This window comes from Balaenoptera musculus, chromosome 3 (assembly GCF_009873245.2).
Source record: "Balaenoptera musculus isolate JJ_BM4_2016_0621 chromosome 3, mBalMus1.pri.v3, whole genome shotgun sequence".
Taxonomy (NCBI): Eukaryota; Metazoa; Chordata; class Mammalia; order Artiodactyla; family Balaenopteridae; genus Balaenoptera; species Balaenoptera musculus.
Window position 1 is genome coordinate 100,417,348 of NC_045787.1, and position 13,895 is coordinate 100,431,242.

Genomic DNA, 13,895 nt, shown 5'->3' on the forward strand with positions numbered 1-13,895 from the left:
AACTGATTCCATTTCTTGCTTCATTCATATTGTCATGGAAATTCTGATTAAGCAACTTCCTTTCCAAGGTGTTTTCCCAGAATTTAAAAGAAAAAAGTCTTAACAGTATTAGGTATATTGTGCATTTTAAAAATGGCAACATAATAAAAATATTAGAATTAAAATTTATCACATACTTTTCCCTATGTGTGCACGTGTGTGTATGTATAATACTTCCCCCGCCCTGCACCCAAAGTGAACTTAGCGATTGTGAACAGTAACTGTGGACCTTGGTAATGGAGCCATCTGGTTGATAGAAGGGATGACATTCCATGAGACAGCTGCTGTGTAATGTGTCTTATCCGTGGCTTTCAGGAGGGGGCACCTGAGGGGCAACCTAGTAGGTTGAACCTTACCGAGTCTTCAACTTTCTCCTCCTTCTGTGGATTCTTCAGCAAACGTGCCAATTAAAGTGATGGTTTTTGTGATGGAGCCTCAAGTAACTGGGCTCGAAACGTAACTTCATTTATTTCATGTAGCTCAGCAGATGGAAACTACTTTCATTGCTCCCACATTGTCCTGATTTAAATCTGGGACCTGACACTAAAAAGTGGGCTCTGTATGCTATTAACCAAGCCCCCAAGTTGAAGCTGTGCTTCTTTTGTTGGTGTTTCTCAGGGTGCTTTCCTCATTGTATTCCTGGCTTTGAACGGTCTTTGCAGAAGAATAATTTTCTTTAGTGAGCTAGTAAACAAATTTTTTTCTAAAAAATAATGTACGTATATCCGAGAGTTTGAAGCATATGCATATGTTTTTAGAAGAAAATATTTTCACTAATTCGCCAAAGAAATGTATTTTTTAGGGGGATTTCTTGGGGAAAAAAACAGTTGATTAAATTGATAAAAATTTACCACTTTAATAAAAGCAGGTTTCTTAAACTGAGTCATGGAACAGAAGATTTTGTTTCTAATTGGAAGGAGTGCAAAAATATGAACACATTTTATGTTTGATGATATAGTTTCTGGCTTTCCAAAAAAGTCGTATTTACATATGAGGCAGAAATATAGAGCCATAGAGATCTATTTTCATAATGAAGGTGTGTGACCTCATATCTCATATTCTAACTTTAAGTAGTTCTTTCTAGGGCTAAAGTAAGCCTGCTTTTAACACTCTTCAGTGTCACATGACCTCAACTTTAGTTTCGTTTTCTTCAGAAGGGCAATTGAAATGGGAACCCAGGCTTACTAAGTCATGGAACAATTCCGCTTCATCTTGGTGATGACAAACTCTCGCTCAGCAAAGCAGGAGTCAAAGACAAACTCTAGGAAATAACAGAGCGACTTCTCTTCAGCTCCTGTCAAGCAGCCTTCCCCCACCCACTTTAACATCGTGTTCTCATGAGCATTTCATAATATTCCTCATCCCTTGTTCCCCGTCTTGACCCACTGACCTAAGAATCAAGAAAGTGTCATGTTAGTGCCGACTAATTAGTGCACCCAGAGAGCCTTTTCATCTGGCCTTTCAACCTCCTGGAGGTGGGAGCACAAGCTGTCACTCGTATCACGCAGGGAAAATGAACCTTTACTACATTTTCCCTGTTTTGCAAACAGCAGAATTAGCCAGCTGAGACTGGAGATGAATATGCAGGTTAGGAAGAAATTAACCTAAAAGGCATTACTGTTTGCATTCTTGTCTTAGAGACGACACAGCACTGCCGGCATTGAAATACCCATAACGCAATGCCGTGGGCCTGCGATTTTTGCCCGACTGTCGCTGTGGCATCACACTTGTATTTCAGCGCCATCATATGCATTTGGTGAAGTAATTTTAGGAGAGAAGGATTCTCTGATTAAAAAGTTAAGGAGCATTTTAAGGCATTTAAGTTGCCACTGTTTTTAGACACGTTTGTGGGGATACTGCCATTTGTTAGTGAGCATTTGGCTCCAGGGCTCATTAATCAGTGCTGTTGGGCCAGGGTCTCCTGAGCCTTCTGGGTTTTGGGAGATCAGCTACTGTAATTAAAGGGATGAAATATATCATGGTCACAAACTTACCACATCAGACAATTGAGGGTTTGGAACTGGTGGAATTAACCTTTTTTATTTTTTTCTTAGGTGTTTAAGATAGAAGTGCTAATGAATGGAAGAAAACATTTTGTTGAAAAAAGGTACAGCGAATTTCATGCCCTGCACAAAAAGGTAACTTCCCCCCACCCACCCTTTTCTCTATAAGGCAGATGGTGTAACACTAAGCCTGCTTTCTGTAGTTCCTAAGAGCTTTAATAGTTCTTGGAACAGGTTGACTTCTTTTATCATGAAGTAAATTTCCTTTTAAAATAAATTGTTCCATCCTTTCAAGGTGTGCTTTCAGAGTAGGTGGTTTTTCTGTTAAGATCTTTTGCATAAATAGATGTGTGACAGCAAGCTGTTTGTATTATACTGTGCTGGGTATTGTAGGTTCAGAAAGAATAAGACCCAGACCCTATTTTATCCATAAAATACACTTAATGTGTTTTACACAAAGGAAAAAAAAAAAAAGAAATGATCATTTTACAGGAAGAAATTTATTAAAATCAACTTATACTTACATATACATGGAAAAAAATATACATGTCACATGTATTCAAGGACTGCTTGGGGATCATGTAAAGGGGGATCATAGCTTCTTTTGAATTATAAAGGCCGCTCTATAAGACTGGTGTTTCATTTCTCAGATCCCTTTCATTAAAAGCCTTTGATAAAAGAAACAAGAATGCAAAAGGAATAGCTGAGTTTTGGGAGACATGGTCAGTAAAGAGTAGAAGAGGTAATAATTTTTATTTTCTACCAAAATTTAATGTTTTGAAGGTTATAAATTAGTACTGAGGTGATGAAATTACCTTAATAACTAGAAATACCTCATGAAATTGCCCAGAAAATCACCACATATGAGTTAATACAGTTTTACCATTTTTTCTTTTGTATACATATATATTCACATCTGTGTATATATAATGTGTATGTGTGTGTATATATATATATATATATATATATATATATACTTCCTATATACGAATATATATATTTATACACACACATATACAAAATGTATGGCACAGTTCAGTTTCTTCACTTTTGTTACTTTGTTAGGTAAGAAGTTAGTGGAAAGATACTGAGTAAGTATGTTCAGAGAGAATCTATTCTTTTAACTTCCTTAAGGACCGCTTAAATTTTCTGGAAAATGTCAGTGCATAAATGATGTGATAGTGTGCTTACTCTGTATTAAAAGCTCTGTAGCATTTTCTAAAATTAAAATTTCTTACTTTTTGGTAGTCAGGAGAATAGAGTATTGAGTAAAAACTTTACCGTAAAAACTGTAAAGTAAAACCTCACTTTATTGAGAAGTGAGTGAGCCTCCTTCCCTCTGTTTTCTTTTAAAGAGGAGCCGTCAGTTATCTGTACACTTTTCCATTGGGATGGCAAGGGATAACTTACCTTGAATTTTCCCGTTAAAATTGTGTCACATCCAGGTTTACTTCCGAAAGAAGCAACACAGGTGAAATACAGATTTAGGCTGGGTGTCACCAGCTGACTATACAAAAGCCCTACCCCTCAACCCGGGGCCTCAAAGAGAAACAAACATGGAGTCTGGGTCTCACGTCCTCCTCAAGGATTTCTGGCTTTGTTCCCTTGTTTATCGAGGAAACAGATTCTAAAGAGATTTCTGCTGGGTACCTCATGAAATAAGTCTGTACAATGGGATTAAAACCAGAACCCCTCCCCCTCCCCAGCCTCTGATGCTAGAGTCTGGACCAGGCAGCCTGTCGCATGCAAGCCTCCTTCCTAACCTGCCAGGTCTCCATTACCCCGACACAGCCCAGCTGTCCCCACCAGATACTTGGGGACCAACTCCACACCAGGCACAGCTGGGTGACTGCCGATTAGGCCCGCCCTGGGCAAGAGGCTGCCCATGCTTCTTACGAGTGGAGGGTGACTCACTCTGCTCTCTTCTCTAATACGATTTATTTTCTCCTGCAGAAGAGGACCCTTTCCCCAGTGATTACAGGCAGTTCTTAGATTCTCACAGTCAAAAAAAATTTCTAGATTTTCTAGGACTCTTCTCCCAACTTCTGCAATTCTGTTAATAATTTTAGCTATTCTTAAAATTATATCATCAAGTCTATTAGAATTAAGAGAGTAGAAATTCTCAGATCTCTCAATTTTGCATGTTTTTGGCAGCCTCATTAAAACATCCTTACAGGGACTTAGAGAAAAAAATAACATTGTGGGGCAGAGTTTTAGCTGGCAGACACTAAATCTTGTGTGTTATAGAGTAGAAAGGGGCTGCTAGAAGTCTCCTTTATTTGTCCCATTTTATAATTGTATTAGATTTGGTGAAAAGGTAACTTATTATAAAAGACAATTAAGTACAAATAATGGCAGGGTGTAAAAATAAACATAAATCTATAATCTTGACTGTAAAGTTGTGTGTTAAGGAGGATTGAAATGGGCAAAAAAATTGATCAGAATACACAAGCTTTAGTGATTACTGCTGCCACCTTGTACAACTTTATCCTTTTATTAGAATTTTGGTACCCCAGTTTCCATATTTGAATTTTGTGACGTGCTTTGAATGTCCTGTTTTTACATGAAATATCTTCCCTTTAAATTCAAGTTAAATCTATTCCTGTTTAATATTTTTGAATATTCAGTTATTTCTGCAGTGGATGCCATTTGCTCTGTTGCCAGTGTCCTGATTTCTCTTACACTTTACATTACACTTGTTAAAGTTTTTAGCCAATGTCCCCAAGTTAATTCTAAAATCATATAAGAACTATTAATAAGTGCTTTGTACCTTTAGAATAGTAGTTGCATGGCTCATCTCCATATACCACAAACACACAAAAATGCCTCCTGGCTTATTGTCAGGCTCATTTTGAGGCAGAAACTAAAACCATTACCCATTTGACAGTTCATCTGGTTGTTTGAAGTTCTTGATGATTACTACTTCTCCCAAACTTTTACAATTTTTGATATTAAAGTATGAAAACAATATTCTCATCCTCTACACTTTTCTTAGGATTTCTTTCTAATTTTTGGAAAAATTCAAGAGTTTTATTTATTTATTTTTCCTATATGCTTTATTTTTGTCCCCTCAAGTAATCTTAGATTTTTAGATTATAAAGCTAAATCTTGCAGAAAGTTTGGGGACAGGAGAAATAACTCCTTGTTACCAACATATATTTCTGCTATGCTAATACAATTGCTATTTTCCTTCTTTTCTTGCATTTTTTTAATGGAACAAATGCTACTGTGCTAGTGGGGTTCCTTCATGGTGGTAATTATGGTGTAGAAGTTAAGTGTGGAAGCTCTGGCAGCAGAATGTTCCTGAGCCTGCCTTTACCTCTTAAGTCCGTGGAGCAAGTTGAGTGATCTTTCTGTGCCTCCGGTTCCCCCATTTTAATATGGGAACAGTGAATGTGCTAACTTCACAAGACTGTTCTCCAGACTAAATGAAATCGTGTGCATTGCATGGTCAACTTCTAATGATTGATAGCCTTCATTACATATAACTTTTATTTCCATTTTCAAGACTGTTTCCTTTAAGCTAGATTACAAAAGAAGCATTCTCTGTTAAAGAGTATAGATATTTTTACAGCTCCAGTTATATATTACCAAATTACTTTTTTCCAAAATGGTTATAGCAGATTTGTAATGCAACCAGCAAGCATGAAAGTATCTCACCAGCTTTGCATATTACCCCCCCCCCAATGATATGTATTTAGCAAGCAATATATGTCGCCTTTTTGCTGTTTTAATTGGTATTTCTTAAGTTTATGATTGTAGTCCCTCTTTTTGGAATTCTCTTTATGTGCTTTCCCATTTTTCTGCTAGGGTCTCTGTTGTTTTTGATCATTAGTTTGCATGGCCTATTAAGAAAATATTAGCCACTTGATGAAACTATTTTTCACCATGGTCTTTTTAATTTTGGCTGTGATATTTATTTTAATTTGCAAAAGTTTTACATTTTTATGGTCTCTAATATGTCAGTTTCACCCTTTCAGACTTTATGTAAGATTAGTTTTTCTTCCAGAGCTCTGGAAGTATTTGATTTCACTTTCTTTTAGTTTTTCTAGATTGGTACTTTCTGAAGTGTGAACTTTGGGTGACCTGAAGCCGAACAGTATTTATTAAATTGCAGATTCCTGGGCACCACCAGGCATGCTGAATCAGAATCTTTGTGATAGAGCCCAGTAATCTGCATGTTAAACCAGCATCCCAGGTGATCTTAATTCCTGTTGAAGCTTGAGAATTCCTGTTGTGTCATTATATTTTTAAAGGCATCTCTTAGACACAACCCTCCCTACCTCCCCCTTCATCACACACTGAAGACACAAGGTGTGAAACCTTGGAAGTCTTTCCTACCTTTCTCTTATCTTTCACTTCCAGGGTGTCAGCAAGTCCTGTTGATTCATTCTTCCAAACTTCTATAATAAGCACCATTTAATTTTTCATTTTGTACTCCTACCATCTCAGTCCAGAGTCTTGCTACTTTATGTAAGTATTTCTTTAACTGTTTCTCATCCTTGTCTTCTTATTCATCCTCTGCTGCAGGCAGTTTTCCTAGAGCACTATTTTCATCTTCATTTTATTGCTCAAAAACCTTGAAATGTGTCTGTATTATCTACCAAATCATGGACATTGACTTTTGAGACCAGTAATCTTAAACTGTGCATTAGTTTTCTATTACTGTTGTAACAAATCATCACAAACTTAGTGGCTTAAGACAACACACATTTGTAATCTTACTCTAAATGTGTCGGCAGGACTATGTTCCTTCTGGGGGGCTTTAGGAGAGAATCACTTTCCTTGCCTCTTCCAGCTTCTAGAGGCTGCCACTTTTCTAGGCTCATCGCCTTCTTTTGTCTTCAGAGCCAGCAGTCGCAACACTCCAGCTTCTATTTCCATCGTCACATCTGCTGTCATCACATCTCCTCTCTCTGACTCGGTCACCTCTGCCTCCCCCTTGAGATTACATCGGGCCTACCTGGATAATCCAGGATAATCTTCCCATCTCAAGATACTTGATTTAATCACACCTGTAAGGCAATGTGTTCACAGGTTCCAAGGATTACGATGTTGACACCTTTGGGAGGACCATGATTTTGTCCACCACAAACCCCTTTACTGGCCAGCCTTATTTCTCACTGCTTCTCCCAAGAAAAAGTTAGTGGCAGCCAAGCCAGTCTTCCCGGTCACCCCAGGATATGAAAATCACTGCCTCTCTGTCTTTGCCATGCTGAATGTCCTTCCCTCTGTGTTCTCATCTATTCAAACAAAACTAAAACGTTTCGGGTTCTTCTTCTTTCATGTGAGTTTCTTTTATTCCTTCATCTCTTTGTTCTTGGAACTCCTTTTCCATTTACGAGATTTCTACTTAAATTTAAAACATCTGAGATAATTAAAACTTAGTTATCCCTAAGCTTTGTCTAACTAGAAGATATATTTTAAAAAACTAGGGACCATGTCCTTAACTAGATTTATCCTGGTGATCATTTTGTATTGTATAGAAATATCAAGTCACTGCCAGGAACTAACATAGTGTTGTAGGTCAATTACACTTGAAAAACAAACAAACAAACTCATAGAAAAAGAGATCAAATTTGTGGTTACCAGAGTCGGGGGTGGGGTAGAGGGAGGTGGAATTGAATAAAGGCAGTCAAAAGACACAAACTTACAGTTGTAAGAAAAATAAGTCCTAGGGATGTAATGTACAACATGATAAATATAACCAACAATGCCGTACATTATATATGAAAGTTAAGAGAGTAAATCCTAAGAGTTCTCATCACAAGGAAAAATATTTTTTTCTTTTTCTTTAATTTTGTATCTATAGATGAGACAATGGATATTCACTAAACTTACTGTGCCAGTTTCATGATCTATGTACGTAAAATCGTTATGCTGTACACCTTAAACTTATGCAGTGCTGTATGCCACTTATATCTCAATAAAACTAGAAGGAAATAAATAAGTAAAAGTAGGGACCATGTCTTATTTTTTGTACCTTCCTCATTGTCTGTTAGTGTTAGGCACTTATTAGGCATTAAATAAGTATTTGGCAAGTGGGATATTTGGAGAATATTATGCACTTTTATGAATTGCTGGAGGAATGCTTTGGTCAACAAGAACAGTTTCTACTGTGGGAGTTTAGTTCACTGTGAGTCTAGCCCCAGGTTACACTTGCCCCTGTTTCGTAGCTCTGCCAGTACCAGGTGGGAAAACACCAGCACCACACTGAAACCAGAACAGATCCCCACCCTGTTCTTCTCTGGTCACTCTCAGCAGAATATTTTCAAAAAAAAAAATAAAGTTATAGGGTGCTCTCCTCACGGCTCAGGCCCAGGCTGTGACAGGGTGAGAGCTTTCTCTGTGACCCCCTGCCCTGCACCACAGGCTGCACCCCGCTACAGCCAGGTAACTTGCACCGTCAATGGGGGTCCTGGAAAGAAGCTTCCCTCCCAAGGCCCCATTCCCCGGTGTGGAGAGGAAAGCCTTCCCTGCATGGCAGACTGCTGAGCCCAGTTTGCATTGCCTTGCCAGCTGTCAGTTCCAGCCCAGCCTTTTATTCACAAAAGTTTCAAGGAAATATGGTGCTGGTTCATTCCTAAATGAATGAGTTCTTGTGACTGCCTCCTTTTGGCTTGAGTAGAATATTGCATTCTCATATTTAATTTAACGAAGTCCACATTTCAGAAGAACCAAAAAACTGCCGTATGGGGCTAAACCAGGGGTACGGCACCTCGTGAAGTGTCTCTAAAGGGAACCCTGAGGAGGTTGGGCGACAACACGGAGTAAAAGATTGAATGCTACCCCAAGTGTCCCCCACGTCTTTCCTTAACCTTTTTTCCCTTTTTCATCTTTTTATTCACGTGCTTGGGAAAAGTATTTCTGTTCCTTTTGGTGGAAAATGGTTGCTATCACCAATGTATATGCAGCAGATCTTTACGAAGTAAGTTCTGTGTCAGCTCCTCTAACAGTATGAGAAGGGAAGGGAGTGGTCATGCCAGGCAGAGGGGATTGTGTTTGTGGTATCGTGGAATCTGGTCACTATCTGCGGGGATCAGAAAGGCCGTTTGGCTGGACGCAGTTAATCATCGGATGGAGTGGCAGAGGGGTATTTATCTTGTAAGCAGCTGAGCCCTCCTGGAGACATATTGTCTTGGGTTTGTCTCTCCTCATCTAGAGCCCTTCATTACTCACCTACAAACGCTGTCACCGAGCCCAGCAGCTATGATGATCGGCTTCCTCAGTACTCCTGACATAAATAAAAAGGAAACATCTTTTCAGTACTATATCTTCAAGATTTTTTATAAGAAGGAGAGAGAGACAGATAATGGAGTTGATTTTCTATTCTGAAATGTAAGAAATGTTGTGGTGCAGTAGTGTTCAAGAAGTTTCTTTTTGTTTAAAGTGAAACTTAATAAGCTTTTTACCTCCAAGTAATTAGCATTTTCTGGCTTTGTTCTTGTTTGAGAAATACCTCAAATAGTGTGGAGATGAGATATGTATTTATTCCCTTACAGATAATCATAAATTACTCCTCTCTCTCTCTCTCTCCCCTCCCCCAATACTGAATCAGTCTCATCAATAAATTAATATATTATAGTATTTCCCATTGAAGGAAATAGAACTCACCTTTGACCCCATGCTTCCCTCCCATGTTCACCCCCTTGCTCTCCTCTCAGTATAATTCCTGGGAAGAGGAGCCTCTGCCTTCCCGCTTCCCGCTCTTCTTTACCCAGTGTCTTTGACTTTGCAGTATCGCTCTGCACAGTCTGATCATGCCCCTTCTAGAAACGCTTCCCTGACTCAACTTACCATTTCACCGCCTCCTCACTGTTTGCCCTGCCTCTCTTCCCTGCCCCTCAGAGTTGGATGTCTCAGACCGTGGACTTTGTATTAGTTTTCTCCTGCAGCGTAATAGATTGCCACAAATTTAGCAGCTTTAACAACACAAATGTGTTACCTCAGTGTTCCCGTGGGTCAGGAGTCAGGGCACAGGTTAGCTGGGTTCTCTGCTCAGGGTCTCATCGGGCTGAAGTCAGGTGTTGCCAAGACTGTGATCTCATCTGAGGCTTGGGGTCCTCTTCACGTTGTCATGTCCTCATCTGGGTAGAATTCAGTTCCTTGCAGTCATAGGACTGAGGTCCATTGTTTTCTTGGTGACGGTTAGCCAGGGGTGGTTCTCCCCTCCTCGAGGCCACCCTCAGTTCCTAGCCATGTGGCTTTGTCATAACGCACAGCTCACTTCTTCAAAGCCAGCAGTCTGCCGGGACTGGGTTTCATAAAGTGGGACCTGATCAAGGGATTGCCTGTCTCGTTGTGTAATGTAACCCAACCAAAGGAGTGACTATCTCACCACATTCACAGGTCCTATCCAGACCCAAGGGAAGGAATTTTATAGGCATGTGCACCACGAGGCAGCATCTTGAGAGCTTCTCAGGATTCTGCCCCTCACAGACCTTTTCCTCCATCTGTACCGAACTCCCAATGTCATGGCATCTAGTTCCATGGCTCTCAATACCACTTAGATATTCTCACTCCCAGTTTACAGACTCATATACAACTGCCTGCAAATTATCTCCACTTGGATGCCTGTTGGGCATCTCTGACTTGAAATCACCAAAACAGAACAATTGATTCCTTTGTGTCAGGATTATCTTTGGTTGGGTATAATAGAAACTTGACTAGGTCCCTTAAACAAGTGAGAGATTAATAATTCTCACATTGCAAGAAAACTATAAGCAGGCAGTCCAAGTTGATGTATCGATTCTGTAATATCTATGTTCCAAGCTCCTTTTATCTTTCCACTTCACCATCTTTACTTTAGCATGTGACTTTCACCCTCTGGTTACAACATGGCTGCTGTCCCTCCAGGCATTGTTTCCACATTTCTGGCAGAAAGAAGAGCCAGTTTCTCTTTTTGAGGAAAACAGAAGCCCTACCCAGTGGACTTAAACTACATTTCATTAACAACTCTGTCACATTATAAAGGAACCTGGGAAATCAAGATTTTTTGCTTAGCATATTGGCCCTCTGAATGACACTGGTGTTTTTTTGCTTGTTTTGTTTTGTTTTATTTTTTTTTTATTTTATTTTTTTTAATTTTTATTTATTTATTTATTTTTAATTTGTGGCTATGTTGGGTCTTCGTTTCTGTGCGAGGACTTTCTCTAGTTGTGGCAAGTGGGAGCCACTCTTCATCGCTGTGCGCGGGCCTCTCACTATCGCGGCCTCTCTTGTTGCGGAGCACAGGCTCCAGACACGCAGGCTCAGTAATTGTGGCTCACGGGCCCAGCTGCTCCGCGGCATGTGGGATCTTCCCAGACCAGGGCTTGAACTCGTGTCCCCTGCATTAGCAGGCAGATTCTCAACCACTGCGCCACCAGGGAAGCCCTGTTTTGTTTTATTTTACAAGAAGAAGGAGGGAGTGAATATTGGATAGGCAGCTTGCAGTATCAGCCATATCCCCACTGTGGTATTCGATTTTGCTGCAAGTGACGCTAGAACTAAAATAATGGTCCTTAACAGTGAGATACACCTTTATTTCTCTCTCACATAAATATCTAAGGCCGGTGTGGCAGTTTCATGGTCCTCAGGGACCCAGGCTTTCCTCTTGTGGTTTCCCTCTTCTCCACACAAGGCTTCCATCTCATGGTGGAAGGTGACTGCTCCAGGTCTAGCCGTTACATGGGCAAGTCAGCCAGCAGGAAGGAGGAAAGGAAAGAAGGAACAGTCCTTCCCTTTAAGAACACTTCCTGAAAGTTGCATAGACATGTCTGTTTACTTGCCCTTGTCCAGAATTCAGTCATACGGCCACACCTAGCTTCAAGGGAGATTGGGAGATGTGTTCTTTATTCTGGGCGGTCATGTACTTAGCTCAAAATCAGGAGTTCTGTTCTACAGAAGAGAGGGATGGTGGATTTGGGGAGATAAATAGTGCCCTCTGCCACCTAGTCTAAGCCTGGCATTCTACCACCTTTCAGTAAACAGGGCGCTGCCAGCTGAGGTCAAAGACCTAAAACAGTCAAAGCCTTGGAGTCATTCCGATCACCTCCACTTTCCACATACTCTGCAGCCTCTGCTTCTCCCCACCTCCACTGCCACGGCCGTAGTCCACGCCACCGTCCTCTTTTGCCTGGACTCCTGCAGGAGCTGCTGACCGGTCTCCCTGCTCTGATTCCACCCCCTTACAGCCCATCTTGTTCATAGAATCTAGCACGAGCTCTTTAAAGTAAAAATTTTATCAGATCATTCCCTTGCTTAAGACATTCACTTTGCTTCCCATGTAAAATGATAGGCAGATTCCCTCTGCGGCCTGCAAGGCCCTACTGTGTGTCTGATGCTGCACCTTTCTGAACCGTCTCCTCCTTGCTGAGTTTGGAACGCCAGGCTCGGCCCTGCCTTTCCGTTGCTGCCTCTGCTGCAGTGTCCCTTCTCCAGCTCCTAACCTGGCTCCCTCCCAGCATGATTCAGGTGGCTCCTGAGACATTCTCACCTCACACAGGCACTTCCCCAGCTGCCCCCCAGCGCACACCCCCGTCTGTTACTCTCTGCCCTCACCCTGTTTCATTAACATGTTTACTGTTTTTTTGTCCATTTCCCGGTATGCACTCCCCATGAAGGCAGGAGTGTTCCTAACACATAGGAGGAGCTCGGTGTCTTCTGTTCCATGACCTTCTTCAGGGGCTCTTTGTTTACCCTAGAACGTATTTTTTCTGATAGACAAAAGAATAATGTACTTTAACAAATCCTAAGTTTATCCATCTTCTCCATACTGTCTGCGACATGGAATCCGCCTTCTTCCTGGAGGTCTTTGTTTTAACCTAGACTGATAGTTCTCTAGGCCTGCTGTGCTCAGCTGCTCTCGGGTTTCCCTTCCCCACGCTGATGGGGTAGAGCTATGAGTCCTGATCCTATTTTTCCTCTTCCTTGGTTTAATTTCTCAGTTTTCCCGGAACTACATGCTCAAATTCGGGTAAAAGAAGGCATGGGAGGTAAACTTTCTCTCACACTTAATTGATGATATTCTGGTTATAAAAATCCATGTCAAATTGGATCTTTGGAGCATTGATCTTCTAGCAACCACTGTTGCTGGTGACAAGTCAGTTGCCAATGCAGTTCTGCTTCGTTTGCCAACTAATGTTTTTCCCTCTGTCTTCTCTCTGTCCTTAATATTCTGAAATCTTAACAGATAAATGTCAGTAAATGGTGGATCCTTTCTTATATATTATACTGGTACTCAGTAGGTCCTTAATCTGAAGACATATATTAGGTCCTATAAAAATTGCTTTTCTTTGAAAATGTCTTCTATTCTTTATGAAAGGCTTATTACTTTCATATTAAATCTCCTAGATTAATCCTATATGTGTTTTATCTTTTCACCTACCCTTTCTCTCATTTTGTTTATTCTACACTTTGAGAGACTTCCATCATTTTATATTCTACCTCTTTTAACTTATTTCTCTGTCATTTTTTTAAATTTCTGTAATCTCTTTCTTCTTCTCTGATGGTTTCTTTTTCATAGCAACCTGTTCTTGGTTTTTTTTAAAACCTGTTCTTGTTTTATAGAAGCGATATCTTCTCAAATCTCCCTGCAGATATTAAAGATCTCTTCTGTTATTTGATTTCTCTGTTTCCTTTGGGATTAGTTGTTCCATTTGTTTTTCTTGTCCTTTCTCTTTCACAGTGCTGGCTTTCCTATGAAAGTGATCTTTGATTGCCCATCCAGTTATTCTGGGTATTTGTCACTGGTTCCTCTGCTTTGGGTACATAAGTCTGGTCCCTCTGTAGGGTGTGTCAACTTAAGGGCTTCATTATAGGGAATGAGGGTAGAGAGGCAGATATTAGGCTGGGGACCCCATGAAAACCAGA

At 40.4% G+C, this 13,895-nt stretch overlaps 1 protein-coding gene across 3 annotated transcripts in view; it reads left to right on the forward strand.

Annotated features, from left to right (window-relative positions):
- SNX24 (sorting nexin 24) overlaps positions 1 to 13,895 on the forward strand; it is a 163,221-nt gene that overhangs the window by 83,064 nt on the left and 66,262 nt on the right. For all 3 annotated transcript variants that reach the window (XM_036846485.1, XM_036846484.1, XM_036846486.1), the window contains exon 2: positions 2,094 to 2,177. In XM_036846485.1, the coding sequence (XP_036702380.1) occupies positions 2,094 to 2,177 (84 nt within the window). The remainder of the gene's footprint in view (positions 1 to 2,093; positions 2,178 to 13,895) is intronic.